This window comes from Protopterus annectens, chromosome 1.part2, assembly GCF_019279795.1.
Source record: "Protopterus annectens isolate FY-2018-M chromosome 1.part2, PAN1.0, whole genome shotgun sequence".
In the NCBI taxonomy this organism is placed as follows: Eukaryota; Metazoa; Chordata; order Ceratodontiformes; family Protopteridae; genus Protopterus; species Protopterus annectens.
In genome coordinates this window covers 527,566,364-527,592,474 of record NC_056727.1, presented here as the reverse complement: position 1 = coordinate 527,592,474, position 26,111 = coordinate 527,566,364, and the positions used below count along the sequence as shown (strand labels likewise).

General features: G+C 39.7%; 1 protein-coding gene across 1 annotated transcript in view; it reads right to left on the bottom strand.

The window, feature by feature from the left end:
* Positions 1-202: 202 nt before the first annotated feature.
* The window catches only part of THUMPD2 (THUMP domain containing 2), an 898,882-nt gene continuing 872,973 nt past the window's right edge, over positions 203-26,111 (bottom strand). Inside the window, exon 11 of the mRNA XM_044060164.1 lies at positions 203-538. Within this exon, the coding sequence (XP_043916099.1) occupies positions 205-538 (334 nt within the window). The 3' untranslated portion in view covers positions 203-204. The remainder of the gene's footprint in view (positions 539-26,111) is intronic.

Below are 26,111 nucleotides of genomic sequence, written 5' to 3'. Positions count from 1 at the left end.
CAATAATGGGAAAGGGGTTGTGTAAGAACAGATGGATAACTCACCCCAAATGTCTAATTCATTATAAAATCTTACATCTAGCAGGCAATAAGCAAATCTTATTTTTCTATCCTAGTCTTATCATTAACAGGATATGTGTAGTAATCGTCTTGTTTCAGTCATAAACAAAGAAGCTAAAGCAAAGAGATCTAGCAAACAAAGATTTTATAAAATAAATTTATTGGAACATTTTTTATATTTATGTATGAAAGCATCTGTCATGCCAAGGCTGACTCTATAAATTCCATCTGCCACCAAAGAGCAGTGCTTTTTATTTTCACAGTTACTTGATTCCGTTATTGCACTAGTTTGAACTGACAAATTTTCTGTATCTTTGTGCTGTTCTTTCAGTTCAAATTCTTCCATTGTTGATGCCAAAGAGATATCATCTGGCAACTTTTTATAACTGCAGGTAGTGCTGGTACAAAAACATTCATCAATATGTCGTGATAGTTCCCAACTGAGCAGCAGCACAAGTGTTCCGTCCCTGCACAGTACTCTGTGAATAATAAACAATCAGAATCAATTAATGAAGTACCCTTTTTTGAAATGTAAATGGATTAACTGAAATGTAGATAAAGATGAAATTACATATTTATCTGCACCATAACATTTTGCAGTGCTACAGGATATCTTTAGCCACAAGTTAATTTACCTTTTACCATTCATGCATATATATTTGATATTTGTGCGTATGTATATATATATATATATATATATATATATATACACACACACACACACACACACACACATATCTATCTATATAGTTCTATCTAATTTGACCCACATATCAACATTAACAACACTGAGAAAGTAAATGTCGACATGCATGCACCAAATAATAACCTTGGCTCATCCAAAAAACTAAAAGTAAAATAAAACATATAGAAATTAAAGTTATGTACTCACCATAACTATGCATCTATGTTGTCCATTTTTATTCTTTGCCAATGATTAGGTATCAGATCTTACCTCGGATCTGACTTAGCCACATTTACAAGACTCTGATCCTACTCAAGAGCTTCTCACTCTACCCATAAATTCCCATCAACCAGCTATACCTCAGATTGAGTTTGCTGCCTTTTAAGCCATAGGAGTAATTAAACATAAGCATGGCCAAAGGAAGAACAGAAGTAGCAGAACTGGGCCTCAAACCTGGAACAGAAGTTCCACAATAACCCACAAGGCCACTCCAGGAGATAAAGGGAAGGAGGGTGGGGAGTAAAGGAAGAACGAAAATGGACAACACATATGCACAGTTATGGTGAGTACATAACTTTAATATCTGATGTCCTTTTCATTCCCTCCTCAATGAGTGGGAAAGAGTCCCCAAGCATCTCTTGGTGACTCCCCCTGTGGGGGTATTACAGCAAAGATCCTGCTGCACTTGCTGTTGTGGAGAGATGCAAAAAGGTCAGAGGAAGGTTGACTCCACTGATGGAAAATCCTCTCTGCCACCGACTGATTAAGAGATCATTTATGAGGCATCAGGATGGACCTGTTGAGTTTGTCTGCTAAAATACTGAACTTCCCCGGCATGTGCATTGCCATAAGAAAGGGGATGGAAGAGATCAGCCATTGCCACAATCTCATTGCCTCTTGACAAAGGCATGTAAGACTGGGTTTCCATTTTGCTTTTTTTAAACAAGAAACATCTTTACTAAATTATCATGTATGACATAGGCAATATTAATTTATATAAATGAAAACAAACCATACTGACATAATTTTACTTGCAATTATACATTATAAACCATGTCGACATAGTTGTAGTTGCAAACATTATACACATCACTTATAATTTAGCCAGTCATTGTCAGTCAAACATTACATAGCTCATTTGAAATCCTGCCTTATTTTAAATGTCATTCCTCCTCTTCATGTATTGTTCCCACAATTCTCATTTTTCCTATGTAATTTGCTCCTATCCTTTTCTAAAGATCCCAATTCCAGTTGTTTTATCTCTGTTACTATATCTACTACTTCTAGTAAAGTTGGTTTAGACTTTGATTTCCTTTTTCTAGTAACTGCTTTTTTGGCAGCCACCATAATTAGACTGAGCAAGGCCGTACTATGTCTAGGCAATTCTGATTCTGTATCATTTGTCAAAAAAATAATTTTCTTAGTTACACCAATTTGCTCACCCAGTATCTCTGGACAGAGCCGTCTGCAGGGAATCTTTAAAGTCTGCCAACTCATTACACTCCCAGAAAAATATGTTCCCAGTTACCTCTTTCTTCCCCATTACCTCTCCAATATTTGTTGCCTACCAGAGGAAAAATTATTTGGAGTCTATCTGCGGTATAAAAATACTTATGTAAACACTTCCAAAGATCCTAAATTTTCTTCACTTTATTGCATATTTGGGAGACATACACATATCCCCCCATTGTTTCTTTATGGATTGCTTATCCAGTTTCTCTTCCCAATCCTTTCTAACCTTATAGTTATGCAATATTTTACATGCTCTACTAATTATTCATTTTTCTAATGGCAACTTCTGCTTTAGATTCTACTAAAAACTCTACCAGTGCTGGTCTTTCATTTAGGACCCCCCCCCCCATTTCTTTCTCTTTGCCTATACTCTGATATCAATCCTTGATAGGTGTTAGATTAGGAACTTCCATTTTAAAGTAGTTGTTATGCATAAAAGACAGTTAAGCAGAAAGAAAGAATAACCTTGCTGGTCAAGTATGAGAGACAGTTTATTAGAAAGGAAACATAAGCATAAAGTCTGTAGAAAATACTGAAATACAGACTGTTCTTTTCTCAAGGGAAAGATAGAATCTTGCCAGCTACACAATGTTCCTTAATGGAATGTTAAATAAAGCACATATGAGACAGACCAAGGTTAGGAGGACTGAATATTAAGGAAAATTACTGGACTGAAGCAATACAATATGTTGTGTTCAGAATAGCAGGTCAGTTAAGGTTATTTAGTTTGTTCGGCCTGACATTACAGAAAGGATTACAGATACTCAAGCCTGAGTAATGAAGTCAGGTCAAATAAAGACTGGTTCCGTTTACATCATTCAGGACAATCAGAAGATATGTGCAGAATATATTTAGCAGCACTGTTAATGAAGACAATATTCAGATATTGTGAACATCTAATAAAGCCTTGTTAAATGAACTACAGTGTTTGGAAAATTTATTCTGAAAAGTATACAAGACTTGGCCCATAAAGGAGAGACTGGCACCTGTTCAGCATGAGTTTGGGTAATTAACAGATAAAGACTTTCGGCTCAGTCTCATCTCAGTGTTTCCAGCTAATTACAGTACAGTACAGTCTTACCAATTCTTACAATGGCGAGCCACTAATTGGGGTAACTCTCTAAACCCCATAGAACCTTCCATCATCAGTCAGATTGCATGTGTTCTACAGACTACCAAATAACAGTGTTTTCATTCTAGTGCAGCACTCCATGTTTCGTTCAACTACATGTGTTCTACATAGCAAATCAGCCTTATCAGCAAACTTTAACAGAAACAGCTGCAGTAAGTAACCCTTTCAAGTACAGTTTTACTGCAGTAGCCAGCTTAACTTCAAGGTTTCATTAACAGTTTATAGTGACAGCAAATGTTTCATAACAGACTTTTCAGCAGCACCACTGTTTTTCTATAAATAGAGATGTGCTCTACAGAGAATAAGCCAAAAATTACGGCACTACAGTTTCTCATTATAGAAAAGACTTTTCAGTAAGCAGAAAACGGACACAGCAGACTACCTCTAACCAAAGTGCACAGCACCAGTGTTTACTTCAGAAAATCCTCAAACAACTTAATGAGACCAGTATTAAATCAATGCAGTTTTCCTTCAAAACATAAAATACATTATCCAGTTAACAGCTATCTTCACAAACTTTCAAGTTTCCAGTGTGACATCACAGAGCCAAGAAGAAAAAGGTTAATAAGCTACAGATGACGGCACACATTCTTCCAGGACCACAAAGTTATGCAAGGTCTTATATGCACCTTTTAGTTAACAGCTCAAAAAGGTTTAAATTAATCAGTTAAAGTCATTTGCATATAAACATGTCAAGTTATACTTCTACAGTTCAAATATCAGTAAATTTATGGTTTAATTTTAAAAATGGGTACAGCAGTCTAGAAATATTCTTTTAAAGGTTATTAGTTCAAGAATGTTAAATATTTCTAAACGCAAAAGGGTTAAATCACAGAAGCAAGGTAATGAGTCAGCTTCTATCAGTACGCTTGTGGACTTAATCCTTGTGTAAATGCTTCAGCACATACAATTCAAAATACAGAAGTATGCTGCAATATTAAACGTACAAATGTCAACACAGTCAACATACATAATGCAGGCCATGTCTTAAGTTCACATTACTTCATCTAGTTTCTTATTTTCAGAATGAAGTGCAATGTTTGCACTGAAGGGAGATAGGAGGATCAGAATGCAGATTTTAATAAAGTAAATTCCAGTATAAAAGAACGGAATTCAGTGGTAAGTAAAAATGCTACTGTTTCAAAGTGAAATAAGGAAAGAATAGCTCTCTGTAAAGGATGCAGCAGTATGGCACCAGCACCTGATCAGAGCATTAATCTGTCATTGTTTAAGGTTAAAAGAAATGACAATGTTTCATTGTTTACAGACAAATCAACTTCAGTTACACATAGATCTTTATTAGAGAACACAAATGCAGTTTTGTCAAGATTTAAAGGGTCAAAGATGAGAGCAGCTAACAGTTCAAAGTGTAACAGCTCTGTACTAGGTATAAACATGTCATTAGAGTTATATGCTGTTTTAGACTTCAGTGACAAGATTTGTGCAAATGTACAGATTTTAAAAAATTGGTTACGACAGAAGCATGCAGATTTACGCATTAAAGATAACATAAAATTCCAGTTCAGCTGACACAGCTGAAGTGCTCAGAAAGACATACTGGGTGTGGCCAGTTAGAAAAAAAGGGTAACCGTATACCTCTCTTTCTTGTAACATCAGAGCTAACAGTCAAATTAATTTGCAGAATAAAGGGTTTACAGTTACAGATTTGGCAAATGAATTTTTTGTGTTATTGTTTTGTTTAGCAGTCATTAATAAACAGCTTTGTATTAAAGTGCTGCAATGCATAAACAATAAGTAATGATATAGACACAATGTTTGCTAAGTTTACATAATGTAAAATTTAGTCAATACTACATTGTAAAAGCGACAATACAGTTAAGAATTCAGATCCTATGTATAAAACAGTACGTTATGTAATCAGGTTGAGACTGTATATGTTTCATACAGAGATGGCAGTTTGCCAAGCACATCAGATCAGATTACAGCCAGCCTAGCAAGCTGAATTAAAGACAGTACTATGTGTCATAAGGCTGTATGGCAAAGATTAATTTAATGCATTTACAGTTTTACTATTTATCCCCAAAAAATTGAAGACAGTAATGATAACTTCTTGCAGCATTCAGTACTACTGAAAAGTTAAATGACGTCAGCTAAAGAAATGGTTATGGTGAGACAGTGGGTGGAGTTTCACTCACAAAACAGTATGTTAAAATCTAAGGGTCACGAGAAAAAAAAGTTCAACAGTTAAAACTGATATTATATAGGTGCAGAAATGCACAGTGTTACATTACTACTTTAGTTTCATTTGAGGTTAAGAATTTATTAGCAGCAAATGTTTATTTCATGCAGAAAAATGTAAATAAAACAATTGTCTGAAAACATGAGAACATTTTGATTGTCTGAACACAGACAGACTGAAAACTAGTACTGTTGTACAATTTGTCTGTAAACATGAAAACATTTTGACAGTGTTACATGAACATGGATAAAAAATGAACTGAAATCTGTTTTCCTGTCAGTATTGTAGATAAACTGAAAACTAATACTGTTGTACAATTATCTGAAAACATGACAACATTTTGAACATAGACTGAAAACTAGTACTGTTGTACAATTGTCTGAAAACATTTTGACAGTATAAAAATGAACTGAAATCTGTTTTTCTATCAGTATTGCCTGAACATAGATAAACTGAGAACTAGTACTGTTGTACAATTGTCTGAAAACATGAGAACATTTTGACAGTGTTACCCAAACACAGATAAACTGAAATCTATTATTGTTATATTCTGGAGACTAAACTATTAATATATTTTGTCAGTATTGCCTGAACATTGATAAAAACATAAAGTGAAACTAGTATTGTTATATAACTGTCTGAAACATACATACTTGCTTTAACACACAGATTTTAAATTTAAACAAACGCTGAAATAACTGAAACACAGTCAATTTCTGCACCACAGCTCTTGCCAAATTTTACTCTGCATTGACCCAGTCACTGATGAGGTAAAGGAAGGCCTGCTTTAATGTTGAAGTGTCTTTTTTATAGTTAGGCCTTTTAAACCTCTTCTTTTCATTTCTTGGGCAAGTCTGGGTAGCTAAAGTTCTTGCAGCTTTAACAATTATAAACTGATAGCATTGCTTATTGCCCTCAACACTACTAGTTTTCAGTTTATCTGTGTTCAGACAATACTGACAGGAAAACAAATTTATGTTAATTTTTTTATCTGTGTTCAGGTAATGTTCTCATGTTTCAGACAATTTGTCAACAGTACTAGGTTTCAGTCTATGTTTAGACAATACCGACAGAAAAAGGTACTAATAGTTGGTTTTCAAAATATAACATGTACCCGTTTCAATTATGCATTTACCTGTATTCAGTTAGCACTGGCAAAAGATATTCTTTTAGTATTAGTTTAGTTAGTTTTCAGTACATACACAGTTATTTTAAATGTTCAGTATACCCTAATGTAAATTTCAGTCAAGATTCAGAATATGACATTCATACTCAGTTATGTGTTCAGTATAGTACATTTCAGTCAAATCTCAGAATATAAAAATAATACTCAGCTACTTCACATTATTTAGTCATTAGTTTAAGGATAAAGTAACAGAATTACATTATTTAGTCATTAGTTAAGGATAAAGTGACATAATTATTTTTTACAAGCTTATTAAAATAAGTTATCTAAACAATAGGCAGTAGTAATAGTTATTCAATGCACTTAAAGGCATAACAGGGCAGGCTTAATTTGTTAATTAGTTTACAGATTACAGTGCACTTTACATAATTATTGTACATAAGTCAAAAAAAATAAAAGGACACTAACAGACAATGCAAAGGTATGGGCTTTAAATACAGAAAGTATAGTTTTTGTAAACTATTATAGCTCATAAATATTTATAAAATAGTTCAGACACAAATTTAGGAGGCATACATCTATTACAGCACATAAAAGTTAAAAAGGTAAATAGCATTATAAAGCAAATTTAAATGAAAATGTATAGACATAAGTTAACACAGGATATGGTAATTATGCTTCAAGACCACTTATAAAGTTATCTCTTAGTGCACATTTCAATTAGTCTTCAGAAAATAGTCATCATGCTTGATAGGCTATACAATAAAAGAAACAGTACAATGTTTAAAGATTTAAATCTAAGAACTATAAGAGAGAGACATCAAAGCACACTAAGGCACCAGTTCATAAGGTAAAAAAACATAGGTAATAAACAGTGTAACATTGCCATTACAGCATACAGAGATATGAAAGAAAAATAGGCAGGGTTAACAGTTCGTACTCTGTCTAACTTAAATAAAGATTCCCAAAGACAGATTAATCAGCTTTAAAAGCCACAGAATTAAAAGACACTCATTTTCAGAATAATGTACAGGTTTTGATCACTCATACATCAAAACTTAGACTTAAAGACTCTAAAGACTATAAATCTAGGTAATATGAAAATCAAATCATAAAATTAAGAGACTTCAATCCAAACAGGTCATAAATGCTCAAGTGACACCTAGTGGTCAACATTGAAATTGCAGGTTTACCAAATAAAAAATATATATTTTCAGATTATGAGTCAGGTAGCATAAAGCTATATACAGTAGTTAGCAATACAGATGTAAGGTAACTACAGAAGTTAGGACCAAATAGACTTTCATCAGAGATCTCAGGGGCAACTGATAGATTAGGGACTTCCATTTTAAAGTAGTTGTTACTCATAAAAGACAGTTAAGCAGAAAGAAAGAATAGCCTTGCTGGTCAAGCATGAGAGACAGTTTATTAGAAAGGAAAGATAAGCATAAAGTGCATAGAAAATGCAGAAATACAGAATGTTCTTTTCTCAAGGGAAAGATACAATCTAGCCAGCTACACAATGTTCCTTAATGGAATGTTAAATAAAGCACATACAAGACAAACCAAGGTTAGGGGGAGTGAATACTAAAGAAAATTACTGGATCGAAGCAATATATATAATATGTTGTATTCAGAATAGCAGGTCAGTTAAGGTTAGTTAGTTCGTTCGACCTGACATTACAGAAAAGATTACAGATACTCAGGAGTGGCCTTAGGTCAACTGGTGCCCTAGGCAAAAGGGCTACATGGCGCCCCCAACATGGTCTACCTATACCAAATAATACTGGAAAAGTGTCCCTGCTACAGCAGCACCCTAGGCGGCTGCCTAGTTGGCCTATGCCTTAGGCCAGCTATAGAGAAACTCGAGCCTGAGTAATGAAGTCAGGTCAAATAAAGACTGGTTCCATTTACATCATTTAGGACAACCAGAAGATATATATGTGCAGAATATATTTAGCAGCACTGTTAATGAAGACAGTATTTGGATATTATAAACATCTAATAAAGCCTTGTTAAATGAACTACAGTTTTTGGAAAATTTATTCTGAAAAGTACACAAGACTTGGCTCATAAAGGAGAGACGGGCAACTGTCCAGCATGAGTTTGGTAATTAACAGATAAAGACTTTTGGCTCAGTCTCATCTCAGTGTTTCCAGCTAATTACAGTGCAATACAGTCTTATCAATTCTTACAATAGGGAAGGGAATCTCTAACCTGCATCCAAATAAATTCTTGGCTTCTTCACATTATATTACTTTTCCCCTCTCTAGCTATTTGCTTCCAATGCCTTGGTTCCTTTGCCAGTTTTCTCCAATAAATTCCAGCCCCCTCTTGCCTATTGTCTGTATCCCTAACTGCAGTCATCTCTATTGGCAGAATCTCCTTTTTTCCATTCCAGTGTTGGCTTGGTTCTTAGAATACCTTCTGCAACTTTATGAATATAATATTCTGTTTAATTACTGTTATTTTCCTTAAAGGTCTGAATCCAAAATCCTAGTTTCTCCTTGTTTCTTGAGCTTCTCCCTGTTTCATCATCATTCCTTTCCACTTTAAATTATAGTTTTCTGCTTGTGCTATATATAGGAGCCTTAACTGTGCTGCTCTGAAATAGCCCTTCAAATCGGATAAACCCTATCTGCCTTGTTTTATTGGAAGAAAAAGCTTATCCCACTTGACTCTTGCTGTCTTCCCCTCCCAGATAAAATCCTTCAGCTCTTTATTAATTGCTACCCACAACTTCTCCTCTGGTTGATAAAAATATGCCTGACCTGCATATAAAACTAAAGGGAGTAAAAACATTTTAACTGCTTGTATCTTGTTTTCGATATCCATATAACAGAGCTTCCATTTTCTCAGTTTTTATACTGTCTTTTGTTTAGTCTCTTCCCACATATCCTTAGCTGCCACACCAGAATCATTTTAATCCTTACTCCTAAATACTTCATTTTATCATGTCCCCATAAATATAGATATTGCTGATTCTATTTGTGTGTGCATACATAATTTACTGCTATTGCCTTTGTTTTAGCTTCATTAACTTTGCATCCCTAAAAGATATGAAACTGTCTCAAAATGTTCCACAACACTGTAACGTCCCCTTCTGGATTTATCAGGTATAAAATAATATCATCTGCAAATAGAACCAGTTTTTCTTGACTTCTATACGAATTATATCCTTAAATTTCTGAGCCCGTTATTTTCTTTGCTAATGATGCTAAATATAATGCAAATAACAACGGGGAGAGAGGACACCCCTGTCTGCATGCACTGCTTAAGCAGAAATTATCAAGAGAGGACCCCACCCATTTTAAATTTTCACCTCCGACCCGTCATATATCCTTCCTAATCAACCTTATAATTTTATCACGGAATGCAAATGCTTCCATTGCCCTGCTCATGAAAGTCCCAGCTTACTCTGCCAAATGCTTTCTCTGCATCAAGATCCAACAAAAACGGTGGTATTTTCTTACATTCTGCTTCCCTATGGATCATCAAATCCTCTGCTAATGTCAAATGTTTGCCTCACCTCCACAAAATCACATTGATCCATACCTATCAATTTTGGCATCACATTTGCCATTCTTTTAGTTATTATAGACAAAAGCACTTTATAATCATGACTTAGTATTGAACTGGGCCTGTATGAAGCTGGATCTGATGGTCTTTACCCTCTTTAGGTTTTATAGCTACCATCGCTTTCTTCTAGGATGTTGGTACTTCTCCTCCTCTTAAAATACTGTTAAACAAAACCTTCCAGATCTTTATCAGTTTTTTTCCCTCCTAGATTCCAAATGTCCACAGGAATACCATCTGTTTCTGGGTTCTTTCCTGGAGATTGGTTATACATTACCATTTTTATCTCATCTCCTCCTGTCCTGTTAGTAATTAAGCCTCATCTAGCTCTAACCTTGGCATATTTAATTCTTCCATAAACATTTTCATTTGTACCTTTTCTTGACTTCTGTATTTCTCTGTTTTGTACAGACTTTCATAGAATTTCCAAAATATTTCTAATACTTCTACAGGATCACTTATCTTCCTTGTAATAGGCGACAGCCCTTTCTACTTTCCGTTGCCTGAGTCATTGTGATAAAAGTTTTTGTGCTCGAGTTATTATTAAAAACAGTTGCTTAACAGCAACCTTTCTAAACTTATGTATATTATCAAGATAATCCCCTATTTTCTGTTTAGCATTCTCCAGTTGCTCTGCTTATTGGTCTGTGGGATTCCTCCTATTTTGCAATACTTTTAACATTCGTCAGTCCCTCTAAATAATTCATATAACTTCTTAACCATATCTCCCTTTCTTTTATTCACACCCTATCTTTAAACTCCACTTTAATTTTATCCCACTCCCTAGCTAGATTTTCAGAAGAAATTTCTATCTTCTCTAATTGCTCCTGAATAATTTCCACTACCCGTTCCTTAAATTACTCTCTTTTCAACAGATAGGTGCAATAGTGCCAGTGTCTCATTTTTTTAATATCTTGTGTTTTTATTTTAGTTATTACTGGCGCATGATCTGAAATAGTTATTGGGTGCATATCAAGACTTTCAATTAAATATGCATGTTTCTGTGAAATGTAAATTCCATCTAGCCTTGCCCAGTTTTTATATTTTGAGAAATAACATGTATATTCCCTCCGAAATCCTAGTACTGAATTCACATCCTCCATGCCAAATATTTTCATACATTTTTTCAAAAATCTACCCTCCTTTATGTTTTCCCATCTGCCCCCCTCCAGACACATTTTCACTGTTGCAAATCAAATTCCAGTTCCCACCTATAAGTAATACTCCTTGCTGAAACCTGATTATTTCTCCCAGAACTTTTTGTAAACTTCATTATAGCAGTTTTCGGTGGAATATAAATACATGCCAGTATAATCCTCCTGTCTTACCAGTAGCCCCATTAGTACTACAATTCTACCATTATTATCTTTTTATCCTCTTCTATCACTATTGGAGCTTCTCTTTCAGTTAACATAAGTGCTTCTCTTTTCCTTTGCCCCAGGTATTCCACTGAATAACCACCCTGAAAACCTTTTTTATCACATTCACATGATCAGTTCTTTCCTGTAGCATAGCTATTTGTACTCTACATTTTTTTAATATAGTTCAGTACTCTTTTTTGTATTTATCTGTGAGACCACTGATGTTTAAAGACTTTACAGAAAGCATCATTTTCTTTAAAAAGTTATTATGTACAGCAGCTTTTTTGTTAAATGTCTAGTTCCAGCTTTTGTGTTACATGCATATACCATTTGGAGGGTTAATCTTTATGCAGTTGTTTCTTGCCATATCCATTTCAGCCTATGTCACATCTTACAAAATGTTTTGTTTTACTGAAAGCTCTCACACAAACAAACAAAAACACACCTCAATATCCCCCTAAAACCTATGAACTTAATAATAACAAACAAAACTATGTATATCTTCAAATATTGAACTTTTACCCTCCTAATACAAACAAATGTTCCAAACTGACAGCCACAGACTTGAAATATTCTTAAAGAAAGGTTATCTATGCTAAGACACATAGTACAGCCTGTGCTTCTACTAAGTGCTGTCTGCCTCTGTCTTATCTGAACAGCTCTCTCAGCTGGAAAACACATGAATGCTTTCAGAAAACATTTTCTCCAAGCCATTTCTCTTTATCAGACTGTCTCCTAGAGACATGAGAACCAGATGCAAAACTGCCAAGCATACATTTGTTTACTAGAAAAAAGCCTTATAATATTCAATTCTTTATCATTTACGTGCTTTCTCTTAAAACGTGTTACTAGCTAAGCCAAGAGCATTAACACTGTAATTTCCCTATGCAAGAATGAGAAAATGCACACCAATTTTTCTTTTGTCATACTCTTTTAAACATTTTTTCTTCTTTTTTAACTTGGCAATGCCTACATTTCTTAAAACTGAACAAGGAGAAAGAGAGAAGGGAGATAGAAAAAAAACAGACTGGGGCACCTATTTACATTAGTATCCCCATTACACTTAAAATATAATTGAGAAAATGTTACTTTATAGTGAGCACAGAAAATCATGCACTATTAAAATAGCACCATTAAGCAAAAAAAATGTTTTATTTACAGTTAACTTTCTCCCTCCTCATCCACTCAATGCAGTATTTTAACTAACATTAATGACATGAAGTAGTGCATATGCTTTAGAGTCCCCTACAAGATTAACAAAGTCCAAGTCCAATATTTCCAGATTTTCTTGTTCTGTCATGTTTCTCAAATATAATTGCTCTGTAATCCCACACTTGTCAATTTCCAAGTTACTGGTTTTATTCTGTTAATCCCCATCTCCCAAATCCTGTCTTTGCTTGATTTCCGATGTACTCAATTCTTCTAGTTGACTCTTGTGTTTTTTTTCCATTCTCTCTAAAGGATTTTCCATTGAAACATTGGAAAGGTTTTACTGGCACAGTCTCTCTGTGGTCTTTATTACCAGAAGAACAAGAAGCAGAATTTACTTCTGTTTCATTTTTTGTTGGACAAACTTCTGTACTTCTTCCTTAGCATGTACTTCATCAAAAAATTATTTTGTCCCTCCTGGGAAAATATTCTGAAGATAGCTGGGTATAGCAGTTTGAATCTCACACCTGCTTCTCAACATTCTCTAAATAATGGAATAAATGTATTCCTCTTCTGCCTGATGCAAAATGAGTAGTTATTCTCCACAAGCACTCTGCTATCTCCCATCTTTAGTACTTTGTCCTTCTGCCACAGTTTTATCAGAATCAACTCCTTCTGCTGGTAAGATTGCATCTTTAGTATTAAAAGTCTAGGCTGTTTTCTAATATCCAGGTTTGGAGCATACGCATGATGTGCCCTTTCAATTAACAATTCCTGTTGTGGAATACCAGTCCAGTTGCTTATTTGTGCTTTCATAAAATTAATACAGTCTGTTCCTTCCAGCTTCTTTGGTACAGCAGAAAATCTGAGGTTCTCCCTTATGTGCTCTGCCCTCTAATTTTATTATGTTTTAAACATTTCTTCTTGTGCAGTCTCATATTCAACCAGCCTTGTCTTCATTTCAAGCTCTCAGTTTTGGAGTTTTATCACCTTATCTGAATTCCTGTTTAAAGCTTCTTCCATTTTTCCAGCCTTTTATTGTTTGAGTTGATATACTCCATCAGTGTTTCATTTAATCAGGTCTGTGTGCAGTTGCCTTATACTTTCCTCTAGGTTACTGGAAATCCTGTCTGGAGCTTGCACTGCTTTTTGCTGAACAGCTGCAGTACTTTTCCCACTCAGTGCTTTTTCATCACTTTTGTAACCGATTTTCTGTATTTCTTTTTTCCTGGCATCCAGGCAGTGCACTTACGAGCTGGTTACTAAAATTTACCCAGAAATTTTAGGTTCATTGGCCCTTTCTGCTAAGTTTCTGTTTTCACAATGGGAGAGCTAGAATTAAGCTGTTACTCAATGTGCTGCCGTCTTGGAAGTCGGGTCCCCATTTGTTGATCTATCAAACCACAGATATGTTGTCAGTTTATATTGGAATCATCCCAAGAGGAAGAACATCTTGGAAGGCCTGCAACACTAGCAGGAGCACTCATCTCTAGGAAACTGTTGTGCAAATCGGTCTCTTCTGTGGCCATGTGCCATGGACTCTCTGTCCCAAGAAATGCTCCCCCCACCGCAGTTAAGAGGTGTCCATGGTTACTGTGGCTACTGGGGTGGAAGTACAAGGTGGCAGCCTTGGTAAAATTCGTCTGACTATATCCACCACTGTAGATGGTCTCTGCATACTTGAGTGATTTAGATCGGAAAGGACAAGGGATGACAAAGAACTGGCCACTGAACAGCTACGGCCCACTGAAGAATGCACATATAAAACTGGGCCATAGAAACTAAGGTTATGGCAACTGCCATTGACCCTTGGGCCTGAAGAATAATTCTGACTGGGGGAGAGAGGTGTGCATAATTTGCTCCACCTGGACCTTATGATTCTTACTCGATGCAGTGGAAAAGAGGCTGAATTACTGTGTTCAACTAGGCACCTATGATTTCCAGGCTCTGAACAGACTAAATATGAGATCTGCAGATTTTGATTGAGATGCCTAGTGACTGACACAATCGAAGCAAGCAGTCCCTGGATTCCTCTAGTAGACGCTCGGTTGGGGGTGGTGAGGAGTCATTCATCTAGGTATGGAAACACTCAAGAGTCCCAGCAGTCTCAAGGGAACTGCTACCACTGCCATACATTTGGCAAACATCCTGGGGGCTGTAATGATACCAAAGGGCAGGGCTCTGAACTGGTAGTGATTGGCCTCTAGCCAAATGTGCAGAAATCTTTGGGATCATCTGTTCATCCTGATGTGACAGCGTGCACCCTGAAAAACAATTTAGCACATTCAGTCGTCTTTGTGTAAAAACGGCAGAATGGACCGAACTGTGACCATTCAGAACTTTGACTTCTTCTCAAATTTATTTACTTTGCTCAGATCCAGATTTGGTCTCAGGTCCCTGGTTTTCTTTAACACTAAAAAGAATCTTGAGTAAGTTCCAAATCCTTTCTGGTTTGGTGGGAGCTCCTGGATGACTCCTGTCTAGCAGCTTTCTAATTTCTTGAGCTGCCGCCTCCTTCTGACTCAGTGTAACACTTGGGAACCTTTTTTCTTTTCATTGGGGGATTCTGGTAAAATAGTATGTAATAACTTGTGGATATGATTTTTATCACCCAAGAATCTTTTGTTATTGATGCCCAGGCATCTGGGTGCAGAGACATGGACCACCTGACTGCCTCCAGAGTTCAGCAGTCAAGCAACCTTTCAAGAGTGCTGGAAGGGTTTACCAAAAAGGAATCTCAGAAACCCTGGTTTTGTGGGACTCCTCTCCCAGGAGGATGGCATCTAACATTTGAACTCCTCCTTCTGCCCCTGAGGGAGTTATCCCTGTGTGAATCCTGGAAAGGACCCTGAGACTTATGGAAACACATTTTCTTTCCTCCACTTTGATTCTTGGAAAATGATTGCTGAGGGGTAGAAAAGCACATCCAAATGGCAGACAAGGTATTTTCATTCTATTCACTGCAGGAAAGCATTTCCTTTACAGTACGGTCAAATAAGGATGTTCCATCTAAAGGGGAATTGATGAATGAAGACTTGAAAGGGTCCGCAAAGTTGCGTAGGTGCGCCCAAGCATGGCTATGCCTTAAGCAGCTGCCTGTGAGGTACCTTCTGCACCATGGAATATTAGCCTCATGGATGCATTGCAGATAGATAACAGACGGCCAGTTGTGAAGATTTCGTGTAGTCCTCCACAGACATGGACATGGAGAGGGATTTGAAAAGTTCCTTAGCCAAATCCTGCTGTAATCTTGTGAAATGTGCCAAGTAATTCAGAGCCTCATAGGAAAAGGATGCTGAGGGAAAAATGAGCTTCTCAGATCTGTACAACCTCCTGGACGCTACTGGGCAATGACCACTGGAGCTCTGCTTCTCAACTCTTTCTTTGTGGCCGCTGCCACAACCACAGCATTAACAGGGATCCCCTTGCTCCAGTGTGACCTGTCTTTAAATGGTGACAGAAATTTATCAGGGTGATGCGAATGGGTCTACAGTATCCAGTTCCTTCCACGGCCGGCAAGAGACTAGCTCAATAAGCTCATCTGCTGGGGGAGTCACTCAAGATGTAGATAGGCTAAACACAAAAGCTGCCAGAAAGACTGATTCCTCTTGGGAGGGCATATCAGAGGACCATCCACCCCTTTTACCTGAAAATCACTAGAATGTACCGAAGGAGATGTCATCTGGTGGAGATCTGGCTGACCCCTCCCCTTCATCAAAGTCAGTGTCCGTGGTGACAGACTCCATGGAGGATTCTATTTGTCTCCTTTTACACGTTATCTTTCGGGGAATCTCTTCTGCGGAATGATCTAGAGAGATATCTGAAGATAAGGGAAAGTCCTCAATGGGGACTCTCTGGATACTTGATGGTGCTGGCTGTCTCTGTGGAATAGGACTGATAGGATCAGAGCTCAGACCCAAATGGGGAGTGGTTGTTGGATCTGAAGAGGATAGAGTAGTCACGGCTCTTGGACAAGAGAAAGCCCTTTCCACTACCTCGAAGGCATGAAAGACTGGGAGTAGCCTTAGCTGCTACCCTGCCCAGACCCATGCCTTGAAGGGGGTGTCAGACCCAAGCTGTCGAAAGCCAAAGCTGAAGGCTCCAACAACATCAGAGTGGAGCCGAGCCCCCTGAACCCCGCACCAACTCTTCGGCTCTGTGACTCATCTGTGTCCAAAAGAATTGGGGGCCAAATGAGTCAGGGAAACAGTCAGAGTCGAAGATCTAGCTGTCTTCGAATCTGACAATGACACTCTTGGGTATCTTAAACCTGGTGGCTCCAAACCTGTGGGTCGGATCAGAGAAGGAGAGGACACTGCATGAGAAGTAGAAGGAAGGCTCAAGGATCTGATAGGAGATGGAGCTGGGAGAACAATCATCTGAATCTGAGCTCTGAGGAACTTCCTCAACATCCTATCGACTTCAGCTTCTGAAACTCTCCTGGAGAACTTTATAGACAAAATAATGGTCTCAGGCTGAGGCTCTCTTCTCGGGGTCCCCTGAAAGAAAGGGCAATGGAGCTGAGGAGAAACAGGCTCTACAGAATCCTGGGGACTGGGTTCTTGGGAGACTTAGTATGACTAGCTGTCGGATCAGAAGACATGGGATCTGACTGCTTCCATTTTTGATCAGAAGAGCTTAGATCTGACTTCTTTTGAATCTTTTGTGGAGGGTCCAAAGATGGGGTCATCTTAGGAGAGTGGGTTGGAGACCACTTTCGGGATTCTCTCACCTTCAAAGAGGCTTTGGATGATTTTGAGGGACTTTGAGCCCTGAAGCAGAGGAAGAAGTGGCAACAATCCCTTTAAGACCAATTTGTTTCAGTGATCACTAAGGGTCCTGGAATTAAAGGCTGCACAAATGGAGCAGTCTGTATTGAGATGAGAAGGTCCAAGACAGTATACATACTTCCTGTGGGCATCAGAGTTAGGGAAGTGCATTTTTTAAAGCTCATTGGTTTCTTGACCATGATATGGCACCTAGAGAACTCAGAAAATAAAAAGGAAAGAAAAGAAAACAGATTTTTTTAGAGAAAAGAAAACGTACATATATTTTTTTACTTTAACTATCAACTATGGTAACTTTGGAAGGTAGAAAGGAAAAAGGGGGAAAGGGTAATGTACCACCAATGGTATTGAGAACTACCTGAGGTAGAAGGACTAGAAAAAGAGATTAATATATGGTAAATAAACTCTAAAATTCAACCATTAGGTGAGGGAGGTGGGTGAAAGAAGTAAGATCAAAGGGTAGAAGATTTTAAGGATAAAAATATTAAACTTACAGTTAGAGAAAAACAATTGAAAAGCTCTTTGAGATGGATTCACGTCTGTAGTGATATGGCAACAAACAAGATCTAAGTTACAGCAGCTTGACTTGGGCATTGTCGATAGAGGGAGGAGCGTGTGCGTTGGATCCGAGAGTCTTGCAAATGCGGCCAAGTCACATACGAGGTTGAATCCAAAAAACAATCATTGAGGAACAAATGAAAAGTACAACATCAGATCATAACTTTTTGAAAGGGGGGAGCAAGCCCCCCTGCACTCCCCACTCCTGCTAATTTTTAAATGTGTATTCACTTTTTAAATTCAACAGTATATTAAGAAATCTTTTAAGCAGCACCACTTTATACAAACACACATTAAACTTATATCACCTGCAAATATACTCCACAGCTGCGTGAAGAAAAAGAACTTAATGTTCTTAGCATAGCATTCCATCTATGTTGTCGATCTTCATTCATTCTTGACAGCTGGGTTTCAGTTCCATCCTCAGAACTGACTCAGCCGATATATCAAGCTTGCGCCAGCCAGAAACTCTTGAGCTAAAGTTACCCATAGTGCCAGAAACTCTTGAGCTAAAGTCGATTTTGCCAGTAGAAATAATAAAACGGAAGCTTTGTCTGAGAAACTGTCCTATCACAGAACCAGGACTAGTTCTGAACCTCCAGGAGTCCTTGGAGGGGGAAGGAGGGTGGGATGTCATGAATGAATGAAGATCGACAACACAGATGGAACACTATGGTAAGAACATAACTTTTTTACCTGATGTCAATCTTCATTCATTCATGACAGTTGGGACAGAGTCCCTAGCAACTGTATGTTCTGGGAGGCCCTATGGAAGGATATTCCTGAGCACCATAGAGCCAAAGGATGCTCTTCCCCTGGAGACCATGTCCAATTTGTAATGCGTAATAAAGGTATGAGGGGTAGCCCACATGGCTGCTGCGCAAATGTCATCCATAGAGGCTCTTGAAAGAAAGGCTACTGAAGTGGAAACTGATCTGGTGGAGTAAGCCTTGACTTTAGCTGATAGACTCATTTTATTTTGATGCTAAACAAAGGTGATGCAATCTCTCAACCACTTTGACAAAGTGACTTTGTGAACTGGCTTGCTTAATCTAGGACTTGAAAAAGACAGGAACACAGTTGATCCAATTTTCTGAATGACTTAGTCCTGTCTAAGTAAAAACATAATTGCCTATGTATATCCAACACATGCAAATAATATTCTCCTTTGTTTGAAAACTTTGGGAAGAAAACTGGCAGGTCAATGGATTGGTTAATATTTGAATCTGAGACATCTTTGGGTGGAAAGGAGGGGTTAGTCTGAAGTGATACTCTCTCTTTGTGAAAAATGATGTATGGGTGCTTTACACACAAGGCTTGTAATTCTGATATTCTCCTGGCTGAGGTGATGGCTACCAGGAATAAGGTCTTCCAAGACAAAAATTTTATATCACAGGTGGATGCTGGCTCAAAAGTTTGACAATTCAAAGTCTGTAAGACTAACGTCAAACTCCAAGGTTCAATGGGTTCTTTAAAGGGTGGTTTTAAATGCACGACTCCCTTTAAGAAGGTTTTGCAGAGACGGTGAGATATCAAGGAAAGATCATCGAAGCCATTATGGAAATTTGAAATAGCTGCTAAATGGACTCTGATAGTAGAAGCTGAAGGTCTTGATTGGAGTAAAGTTGAGAAATATTCTAACACTTTATTAATTGGGGCTGAAAAGGGGTCAAGTCCTTTTTCTTGAGACCAGATCACAAATTTGTTTCATTTACTATGATAAAGTTTCCAGGTGGACGGTTTATGGGAAGCCAGATATAGCTTTTGTACTGGAGAAGACAGATTATCCTGCCTGGAATTACCAGACCTGGAGGTACCAAGTGGTCAGCTTGAGACTTGGTAGGTTGGGATGGACAAGCCCCTGTGGATAAGACAGCAGTCCCGGAGTTGGGTCCAGAGTCCACAGGCAGTGAACTAGGTGAGGCCAAAGAAAGGGGAACCAGATATGACGGGGCCAATAGGGTGCAATGAGGATTACTTTGCTTCTCAACTGTTGGGCTTTCTTTGGTATCAGAGGAAATGCATACAGCAGTCCCGAGGGCCAATCATGTATTAGAGCGTCCCTTGCAGACTCCCCCTAAGGGGGGATTAGGGCAAAGTAGCTGCTGCATTTGTTGTCTGGGGGAGAGGCAAACAGATCACAGCAACGCTGACCCCAATGACGAAAAATCTCCATCGTTACTATGGGATTGAGGGACCACTCGTGAGGCAAAATAATGCATCTGCTCAGTTTGTCCACAATCACGATGGAATTCCTGGGAATGTGCATTGCTATCAGAAAGTGGTTGGAGGTTATCACCCATTGTCATACTCTCAGGGTTTCCCAACATAATGGACAGGATCTGGTTCCTTCCTGCTTGTTGATTTACCAGACGACCGACATGTTGTCTGATTAGACAGCAACTGTCCCCAAAGGAAGGGCAGATTGGAATGCTTGCAATGCTAAAAGCACCACACAAAGTTCTAGGATATTGATATGCAAATTGGCCTCTAAGGGGGACCAAGTGCCTTGAACTGTCTTTCCCTGATAATGCCTGCTCACCCCATCAGGAATGCGTCAGTGGACACTATGGCCTTGGGGTGAAAGGGGGTGACTCCATAAATCCTCTTCTGGCTTCATTCACCAATTCAGATCCTGTTTGCAATGGTTTGTTATGCAGATTGGGTAAGACACAGGGTGTGTTAATAGAGACCACTGTGATGCTAGGAGCCACTGAAGCAGCCTCATGTGGAATCTCGCTATGGGAACTAGGGCGATTGTTGCTGCCATTGACCCTAGCAGTTGTAAAACTAAGCGAGCTGGGACTATGTCTTGAGAGAGTATCACTTGGAGCTGAAACCTTAACCTTTGTAATCTGTGATGAGGCAGAGCAACCAGACAGAATCTCGTGTTGAATGTTGCTCCAATGAATTCCAAGCTTTGAGTGGGTACTAGTCTTGACTTCTCTTTGTTTATTAAGATGCCTAAGAGCTCTGCCAGTTCTAGAGTTTAGTGTAAGGTGTGAAGCAGTAGATGCTTGGTGGGGGTGGTAAGGAGCCAATTGTCTCAATACGGAAACACCTGGAATCCTTGTAGTCTAAAGTGAGCTGTTACTACTGCCATAAATTTGGTGAACACCCTGGGGGCTGTGGTGAGACCAAAGGGCAGCGCTTGAAATTGGTAAGGACTGGCTCCCAGTTGGAAGCAGAGATATCTTCTGGAGAATTTGCTCATTTTTATGTGGTAATACACATTCTGAAGATCTACTGTGCATATCCAATCATCTTTTTCCAGAAATGGAAGGACAGACTGAACCGTGACCATCCGGAATTTTGTCTGCCTGACCAACTTGTTCAAGATGCAGAGGTCCAAAATTGGCCTCCAGTCCCCTGTTTTTTTTGGCACTAAAATCCGGATCCTACTTGGTCTGGTGGGACTGCTTGGATGACTCTTTTTTCGAGCATCTTTAGAATTTCTTGAGCTGCTGTGTTCCTCTGACTGGTTGGAACGTCAGGGATTCGCCTTTGCGGCCTTGGATAAAGATCGAAGGGGATATGGTAACCTCTGGTAATTATAGTCTGCACCCAGGAATCTGATGTTATTGAGTGCCAGGCTAAGTGGTGCAGAGAGAATTGTCCCCCAACTGCTTCCAGAGGTAAGCAATCGGGCCGCTCTTCAGGAGCTCTGATAGGGCTGTCGAGAGAAGGAATCCCTGGTTACGCAGGCTCCCTCTGCCACGGGAGGGGCATCTTCCTGATGAATTCCCCCCTTTGCCCCAGGGAGAAAACTCACCACGTGTGTCATGGAAATGCCCTTGGGTCTTCCTGAACCACATCTTTCCACTCCTCTGATTCCTGGTATAGGATTGTTGTGGAGTAGAAAAACGCACGCCCACAGCAGAAAGGGTTTTTCCACCCTTCTCACACCTGGATAATGTGTCTTAACCTTTGGACCAAACAGAGAATAAGCATCAACGGGAGCATTGATGAAGGAAGACTTGAAGGGGTCTAGGAAATTGCACAAGCGCATCCCGGCATGATGTCTCATGACAACGCCTGCACCCGCTGCTCTGGACGCCCCTTTGGTTGTATGTGCAATCAACCGCATGGACGATTTAGAGATGGATTCTAGGGTGGCAAGCTGGGAGGCAACCTTGTCGCATACCTCGTCAGACACTGCTCCTACCAAGGTACCTAAGAGTTCAGTGATCGGGTCCCTTTGAAGACGGGTAAAATGTGCCAAATAATTCAATGACCATATGGCAAAGGTGAAGCATAAACCCGCTTCCCTAATTTGTCCAACATCCGAGACTCCTGGTTTGGAGGATGGACACTAGGACTCTCCTCTGCGAGTTCCTTCTTCATGGCTGCTGCCACCACCATAGCATCTACCGCCAAACCCTTCGACCAGTGGGGTTGATCCTCAGGGGGGACAGTATTTTGTCAGGTCTCCGGGGGATTGGTTCAGCAGTGTCAGGGGCCTTCCAAGCATGCTGCACAATGAGCTTGACTAACTCACCTGCAGGCGGGGTCATCCAGGAAGTAGAGGGTCAGGCACGGAAAGCCTGCAACAAGAAAGATTCCTCAGAGGAAGGGTTGGTGGGCTTCCAATAACCCCTCTGCTTTAAGATTTCTAGTATTTCTCCAAAGGTGACATCTTCAGGGGGTGACCATGGGGACCCTTCCCCCTCATCATAATCCGTATCTTCGGTGAGATATGCTACTAGTGAATCAATGTGCTTCCTCTTGCATGATCTCTTATGGGGTGGCTCATCGGGAGAAGGTCTGAAGAGGACTTCGAAGAGAGGGTACCCTGCAGTACGGTATCTTGCTGCTCCTGTGCCCGATACCCCAGTGTAATGGACTGTGACAGCTGTGAGCCAGAGGGCATATATATATGACATTCTAGCACCAAGGGATCCAACTGTGAGCCTGCTGAGGCGACTGCTCTCTCCATAATCTGAAAGGCAAGCCCACCTGAAGAGGGATGGGAGCCCGAAATCATGAAAGACAACATCGAAACTGGGGTCATACCCCACTCCAATGAGGCTGCCTCTGGAGAAGGAGCAGTGGGAGGACTCTGAACTGTCAAAGCAACCAGAACCGTAGACGGCACCGTGGAAAAAAAATCAGTGATGTGCTAGGGATTCCGGTGCCGGAAGCCAAGTCACGGCCCCGTGGGTGGGTCGGCTCTGACAGAGCCGAGGTCCACAGAATAGGTACCAGAACTGCAGTGAAATCCACCAACTGTACCAAAGAAGCTGGCACTGGGAGGGGCATCGGCATCGAGGACTCCAAATCCTGCTGGGAAGTTGAAGGAGGAAGATAAGTTGGCGTCCATGGAGAAAAGACCTTGGCTCCGGGTGGGAGGGCGGTCATAGATGGGGGGGTTGGAATGCCTCTGGCTGCTAAAAGCTGATCCACCAATCTCTCTACATCAAGCTATGAAAGGCTCCTGGTGGAATGAATGGACATCCCCGGGGGAGATTCTGGTCAATCAAGAAAGGGACTGAGCTGCTGTCCAACAAAGGGGTCAATGGATGAAGAATATTGAGTCCTGGCTGTGGTTGAATGACCAGAAGGTTGTGATGGAGGGAAAGTGACCAATTTTAATGGGAGACTATTGCTGGTGCCAAGAGGGTCTGCAGTACTGTTGAAGGGGTCGGTACCATAGCGACTGTTGTTAGTTCCGTGGTCAAGTTTGGCACCATGGAAGGGGGTCATATACTTTGGTGCTGAAACAGAGGTCCATGCCAATTTAGGTAGTTTAGTCTTTGGTTCAGTATGAAGCTGGCCTTTAGATGTTTTTGGTTCAAGTGAATGAGGAGACGCTGGGATCGAGGGGCTCCTCTTCTTCGTTTCTTTCTTAGGAGGTTTTGACACCTGCGCCTCAGACAAAGCCTCCAAAAAAGGAGTTTTTAACAAACCTTTAAGATTAATTTGTTTTAACGCTTTGCTAGGGTACGGGCACTAAAGCCCTTACAGAGCTCGCACGGAGGTTGCACCTGTAAATGTGGCACTTCTAAACAATGTATGCAGGAAAGATGCCTATCAGAGTTGGGCATCTTCCTGCCACATTTGTCACACTGCTTAAAGCCTGTGGAGCCTTTTTGTCAGCCATATCACAAAAAACAAATTACCACACTGGAAGTCGGTCATGCACACAGACACACAGTAATAGAAACAGCAAGTGAAAGATTTTTTTTTTTTTTTTTACTAAATACCAACAATGGTAACACAGGAATACCCAGAAGGGTAAAGAAAGAAGAAGAAAAGGGGGCAAAATACCAACGATGGTTTTAGAGAATTAACAGAGGTAAGAGAGAAGGGGGGGCCCATACCAACTATGGTAAGAAGTGATACCAAAAAACAGTAATAAAGGGAAGATAAAGAGCACTCACACACTTAGTTCAAAAATATATATCAAAGCGGCCAAGAAATAACAAGGGAGAAAGTTTAAGATGAAAGAAAGCGAAAAAAATATAAACACTTAGCTTGACAGCAGGCCTGACACGTCTTGAAACTCTACGTGGCAAACGAGATCGGGGGGAAGGGAAGAGAGGCACTAAGGGTAACCTTAGCTCGAGAGTTTCTGGCTGGAGCGAGCTTGATATATCGACTGAGTCAGTCCAAGGACTGAACCAAAACCCAACTGTCATGAATGAATGAAGACTGACAACATCAAGTTTTAAAATATTATAACAGTTTTACAACCTATTAAGTATTAAAGTCAATAGCTGATCAAATAATTACTCCCGCCTAAAGTACTATCATCAATAGTGAAACTATCCATTCATTTAACCTATCAGAAGGAAGAAAGTACAGTTGTGTACACTTACCATAAATGTAGATGTTCGAGTGTATTCACTGTTGCAGTCATCACTTGTGGGATATCCCTGCTGTGGTAGCTCTCGGCCGGCCCGAATACCAGAGTCAATGTTTTTCTGCATCGGCCACTGTCGCTTGTTCACTGACGTCAGGTTGTCAGTGCTATAAAGCAAGGCAGCCGATGCCATTACATCAGTTTTTCTTGCCCTAACCAGATACCCAAGGAAATTTGGTAAAGTGGTCCTGGTGGCTAAAAGCCACTGTAAGAAGCTTATGTCTCCCTAAAGAAAGAGGATATAAGAGGGAAGGAGGGAGGGAAACCAGGACTGCAACAGTGAATACACTCAAACATCTACATTTATGGTAAGTGTACACAACTGTACTATGTTCTTTGTGTTTCACTGTTGCAGTCATCACCTATGGGAGGATTCCCAAAGTTGAGGAGAGGGTGGTAGGATTAGTAAGAGACCTAGGCATGGGTCAGCATGTCCTGCAGAACTGCAAAGGCAAACCCTGCCCTAGCCTTAGAGTAAAGATGTAGATGGTAATGCTTTGTGAAGGTATGGACAGAAGTCCAGGTGGCAGCTTCCAAGATGTCCCTGGTGGGAACTCCTCTGAGGAATGCTGTGGAAGTGGAAGTGGACTAGTGGAATGGGTACGAACAGACTTAGGGGGTGGTTTCCCATGTAATCTGTAGCAGAAATGGATACAGTGCGATATCCATTTGGAAATGGTTTGCTTGGAAATAGACTTCCCCTCTGCCCCTTGGGCAAAGCTGACAAGAAGTTGGTCTGTTTTCCTGAAGGGTTTAGTACGGTCCAGATATTATCTGAGTTGTTTGTGCATGTCAAGTGAGTGCAGAATTCTTTCCTGCCTGTTTTGAGGGTTAGGAAAGAAGGTGGGTAGATGTATGGCCTGGTTGAGAGTCACATTAGATACCACCCTGGGCATAAAGGAGGGGTTAGTCCTCAAGGAGACCATGTCTGCATGGAAAATGATGAAGGGCTCAATGGCCATCAGTGCCTGAAGTTCTGAAACCCTTCTGGCTGTGGTGATAGCTAGTAGGAAAGCAGTCTTCCAGGACAGGTATCTCAGTTCTGTTGAAGCAGCAGGTTCGAAGGGTGGTAAGGTTAGTTTTTCCAAAACATAATTCAGGTCC